We start from the raw sequence: 5,000 nt of genomic DNA, 5'->3' as shown, positions 1-5,000 counted from the left end.
TAAATGTCTGCTGCTGATAGTGCTGCTGCTGCTGCTGCTGCTGATGCTAAATGTTTGCTGCTGCTGCTGCTGTGTTGGGTGTATGGCCATTTGCTGCTGCTGTGTGGGGTGTATCGCTGTTTGCTGCTGCAGAGGCCGCTCTGCTGCAGCAGCTGCGCGCGGGTCTGAAGGCTCGTATTGCAGCAGTGCAGCAGCAGGAACAGGAGCAGCAGCAGCAACAACAACAGGAGGAGCAGCAACAAGAGCAGCAAGCACAACAAAACCAGCCGTTGCAGCAGGCGCAGCAACAGGAGCAGCAAACACAGCAACAGAAACCGCTGCAGCAGGAGCAGCAGCCGGTCGAGCAACAGCAGAACGAACAGCAGCAGAACGAGCAGCAGCAGCAGCAGCAGAACGAGCAACAGCCGGTCGAGCAGCAGCAGATCGAGAAGCAGCAGCAGCAACAGCAACAGAAAGAGGAGGAGCAGCAAGACGATACAGACGACGGTGATACACCTGGAGGCGGAGGGCAGCAGCAGCAGCAGCAGCAGCAGGAGCAAGTATACCTGAATAATGAGCAGCAGCAAATCGAGCAGCAGCAGCAAAAGGCGCAGCAGCAGCAGCCCCAGCAGCAAATAGAGAATAGCGGGTTGCTGCAGCAGCTGCAGCAGCAACTTGCTGCTGAGGAGTCATTCCTTGAGGAAGACAGGCAGCGCCTTCAGCAGCAGCAACAGCAAGACAAGCAGCAGCAGCAGCAGCAGCAGCAGCAGCAGCACGTGACAGCAGAAGCAGCAGCAGCTTCTAGTGTTTCTTCAGCATCGATGCCGCAGGAGCAAGACGGAGCTAAAGGGGGCAGCAGCAACACTGACTCTCCAGCAGCAGCAGCAGCAGCTGCTGCTGCTGCTGCTGCTGCAGAACCAACAGGAGCAGCAAAAGGTGATACTGCTGCTGCTGTGCGGCGGGTTTGCCGCCGAGTGTCTCAGGGAACAGCAGCAGCAGCGCATGCAGCAGCAGCAACAGCAGCCCTCTGTGCCTTCTATTCACAGTTGGCGCTGCTGCTGCTGCAGCCAGTAGATAGAGATGAGGAGAAGCAGCAGCAAAAGCAACAGCAGCAGCTGCTGCAGCTGCAGCATCTGCAGCAAATGAGTGCAGCAAAAGAGACAGGAACAGCAGCAGCAGAGTTGCTGCTGCTGCTGCGGGCTCTTGCTGCCTTTGCTAAGGCTGGGGTGTCTGTGCTGCTGATGCACACACCTAGCAGCAGCAGCAGCAGCGTCAGTATCAGCAGCAGCAGCAGTGGCAGCAGCAAGCAGCAAGTGCAGCAGATGCCTGCGCAGCAGCTGCTGAGAGCAGCAGCAGCTGCTGCTGCTGCACCAGCAGTTGCTGCTGCTGCAGGAAGCCACACCAAGGAGGGAGCAGCAGCAAAGGCTACTAATGAGTCTCCTGCTGCAGCTGCTGCTGCAGAGGCTCCACCTGCTGCAGATACTGCTGCAGATGCTGCTGCAGATGCTGCACCTGCTGCAGTTGCTGCAGATTGTGCTGCAGACGCTGCAGCTGCTGCAGTTGCTGCAGATGATGCTGCAGATGCTGCTGCAGATGCTGCACCTGCTGCAGTTGCTGCAAGTCCGGCACCTGCTGCAGATACTGCTGCAGATGCTGCACCTGCTGCAGTTGCTGCAGATCAGGCACCTGCTGCAGATACTGCTGCAGATGCTGCTGCAGATGCTGCACCTGCTGCAGACGATGTCCCTGTTGCAGATGCTGCTGCATCTGCTGCATCTGCTGCTGCACCTGCTGCAGATGCTGCTGCAGATGCTGCTGCAGATGCTGTAGATGCTGCTGCAGATAACAATAGCGGCACCAGCTGCAGCAACAGCAGCAGCAGCAAGCCGCCAGACAATTCTCCAGATGTGCTTGCTGCTGCGGATGATAGCTTTGGCGACAGCAGCAGCAGCAGCAGCAGCGACAGCAGCAGCAGCAGCAGCGACAGCAGCAGCAGCAGCAGCGACAGCAGCAGCAGCAGCAGCAGCGACAGCAGCAGCAGCAGCGGCAACTGTGAGGATCAAATGGGAGCTGAGGATGCTGCTGTAGTCGGCGAAGCACAGAGCAGCAGCAGCAGCAGCAACACTAGCACTAGCAGCTGCAGCAGCAGCAACTCCAACGGCACCACCACCTGCAGCAGCAACTGCAGCAGCAACTGCAGCAGCAGCAGCAGTTGTAGTAGTACTAGCAGCAGCAGCAGCAGGGGTTTGTTTGTAGGTTGTGTATAGGGTGTTATCTGCCTATACACCCCAAAATCTTTTTATTTATTTATTTATTTATTTATTTATTTATTTATTTATTTATTTAGTTATTTATTTATTTTTATTAACTAATTAGTTTAATTATTTAATTTATTTATTTATTTATTTATTTATTTATTTATTTATTTATTTAAATTTATTTGTATAAAAAATCAGCAACTTAATGGTGTCTCTAAACCCTAAACCCTAAACCCTAAACCCTAAACCCTAATTGGTGGTTAATATAATGTTGAGGGTTTGAGGGTTTGCTGCTGTCTGCTACATTTATTAATATAAATAAATAAATAAATAAGTAAATAAATAAATAAATAAGTAAATAAATAAATAAATATATAAATTAATTAATTAATTAATTAATTATTATTATTACTATTATGTAGCTTATTAATTAATCAATTAGTAAATATATTAATTAAAATAATTAATTAATTAATTAATTAATTAAATTAATTAGTTATATAAATTAATTAATTAATTAATTAATTAATTATATAAATTAATTAGTTAATTAATTATTTAATTAGGTAATAAAGTTACTAGAGATACACTACAGGAAGGCTCGCACTATACAGCAGCAGCAGCAAAAACAGCAGCAGCAGCAACAGCAGCAACAGCAGCAACAGCAGCAGCAGCAGCAGTGTTAATGTAAGTTGTTACATGCATGCATAATTGAGGTGTACATACACCTCAATTGTGGGGTATTTATTTACTTTTGTTTTCTTACTACAGAATAAATAGTATTTGCTGCTGTTGCTGTTGCTGCTGTTGCTGCTGTTGCTGCTGTTGCTGCTGCTGCTGCTGCTGCTACTTATACACCCAAAGATAATTAAATGTATTACTTTTATTTGCCTTTGCTGCTACGTTTTTGCTGCCTGTTGCTGCTGTTGCTTCTGTAAGCAGCAGCAGCAGCAGCAACAGCAAGTTGCAGTTTGTGCACAGCAGCAGCAGCAGCAGCAGCAGCAGCAGGGCCCCCCCGGAGCCTCCCCAGACCCACAGGGGGCCCCCCCTAAGGAGGGGAGGGTATACAAGGGTTTGCTGCAGCAGCAGCAAAATAAATAAATAAATATTAGTAAATAATAATAATAATATTGCTGCTGCTGCAGGAGCAACATATGTTGTAGGTACAAGTGGTGGTGCCGTAGCTGCTGCTGCTGCTTAGTGTAGCTGCTGCTGCTGCTGCTGCTGTTGCGGAACCACCGAGAGAGGGCCCCCCTCGCCCACGGCAACAGCAGCAGCAGCTGCAGCAGCAGCAGCAGCAGCAGCAGCAACTTTTGCCCTCTTCTTATCTGGCGCACCCGTTTTAAGTATTTGTTTGTTTATATAACAGAGACACAAAAGGCCCTTTGTTGCTGCTGTTCCGCGCCCCACTGCTGCAGCAGCAGCAGCAGCAGCAGCAGCAGGAGAGGCCCCCTCCATCTGCAGCAGCAGTAAGTAGCAGCAGCAGCAGCAGCAGCAACAGCAGCAAAGCCTTCCTTCCTCTCGGTTTTCTTTCTTATAAGAGATAGTTTTAATTTTATTTATTATTTATTCTTCTTATTGAGGGGCTGCCTGCCACCAACACTGCAGCAGCAGCAGCAGCAGCAGCAGCAGCAGGAACTGCAGCAGCAGCAGCAGCAACTGCTGCAGCAGCACCGAAGGCTGCTGCACCATCCCCCAGCAGCTTCTTCCTTGTAAGGCAGCCAACAGCTCCTCCTACACTTCTAATGAGATTCCTCTTGCCTACTGCAGCAGCAGCAGCAACAGCAGCAGCAGCAACTGCAGCAGCAGCAGGAGAGGGGCCCCGCCGCACCCAGCGCTGCAGCAGCACACCGATATAGGGAGGCTGCTGCCTCTGCTGCTGCAGTTTTCTTCTTAATGCTTTTAGCTGCAGCAGCAGCGATAATAACAACTGCAGCAGCAGCAACAGCAACAGCAGCAGCAGCGACGGCAGCAGCTGCTGCTCATTGAGGTGACTTGGGTGGTGCCCCTCCTGCTGCTGTGTGCGCAGTACCACACAGCAGCAGCAGCAGCAGCAGCAACAGCAGCAGCAGCAGCAGCCGGCTAATGGCTCGGCAGCCGCTGCAGTCCCCTTTCGTCCCCTCTCTCCCGGCGGTGGCGTGTGGGGCCCTGCAGCAGGAGCGTGCTGCTGCTGCAGCAGCAACAGCAGCACCAGCAGCACCACCTGCAACAACAGCAGCAACAGCAGCAGCAGCAGCAGCAGCAGATAATACAGAGACATCTGCTGCTGCTGCTCCTGTGGGGGGCACAAGCACCCCTTCTGCGGCGGGGGCGCCGCAGTCGTCATCGTCACCTGCAGCAGCAGCAGCAGCAGCAGCGCCAGCAGCAGCAGCAGCAACAACAACTGCAGCAGGAGCAGCAGCAACTTTGTCCCCAGTCGATTGCCCTCTAGGGCCTGATTCATCAGCCCCCCAACCTGATAGAAACTTTGCTGCTGCAGCAGCAGCAGGAACTCCTCCTGGTGCAGCAGCAGCAGCAGCAGCAGCACCAACGGATTTGCTGCTGTCTTTTGGTGGGGGTCTTGTAGGAGGAGACGCACTTGATCTTGTAGGCAATCAGCAGCAGCAGCAGCAGCAGCAAACATCATCATCAGCAGCAGCAGCAGTACCAAAGGGTGCTGCTGCTCCTTGTCTGTCTCTTGCGTCTCTGTGCAGCAGCAGCAGCAGCAGCAGCGGCATCCCTTTGGATCTAAAGTCTGAGCCTGCTGCACTAGGCAGCAGCAGC

The 5,000-nt window shown here is 51.7% G+C and overlaps 1 protein-coding gene across 1 annotated transcript in view; it reads left to right on the top strand.

The window, feature by feature from the left end:
* The window catches only part of EMWEY_00001390 (hypothetical protein, conserved), a gene marked incomplete at both ends in the record, with an annotated part of 7,050 nt that overhangs the window by 442 nt on the left and 1,608 nt on the right, over positions 1 to 5,000 (top strand). Inside the window, 4 exons of the mRNA XM_013482646.1 lie at positions 133 to 2,231; positions 3,180 to 3,299; positions 3,607 to 3,706; positions 4,267 to 5,000. The exon at positions 4,267 to 5,000 is cut by the window's right edge and continues 1,608 nt beyond it. Coding sequence (XP_013338100.1) covers positions 133 to 2,231; positions 3,180 to 3,299; positions 3,607 to 3,706; positions 4,267 to 5,000 — 3,053 coding nt within the window. The remainder of the gene's footprint in view (positions 1 to 132; positions 2,232 to 3,179; positions 3,300 to 3,606; positions 3,707 to 4,266) is intronic.

The sequence above is a fragment of the Eimeria maxima genome, genomic scaffold (genome assembly GCF_000499605.1).
Source record: "Eimeria maxima Weybridge genomic scaffold, Emw_scaff7, whole genome shotgun sequence".
NCBI classification, from domain to species: domain Eukaryota; phylum Apicomplexa; class Conoidasida; order Eucoccidiorida; family Eimeriidae; genus Eimeria; species Eimeria maxima.
This window is presented reverse-complemented; position numbering and strand designations above follow the sequence as displayed.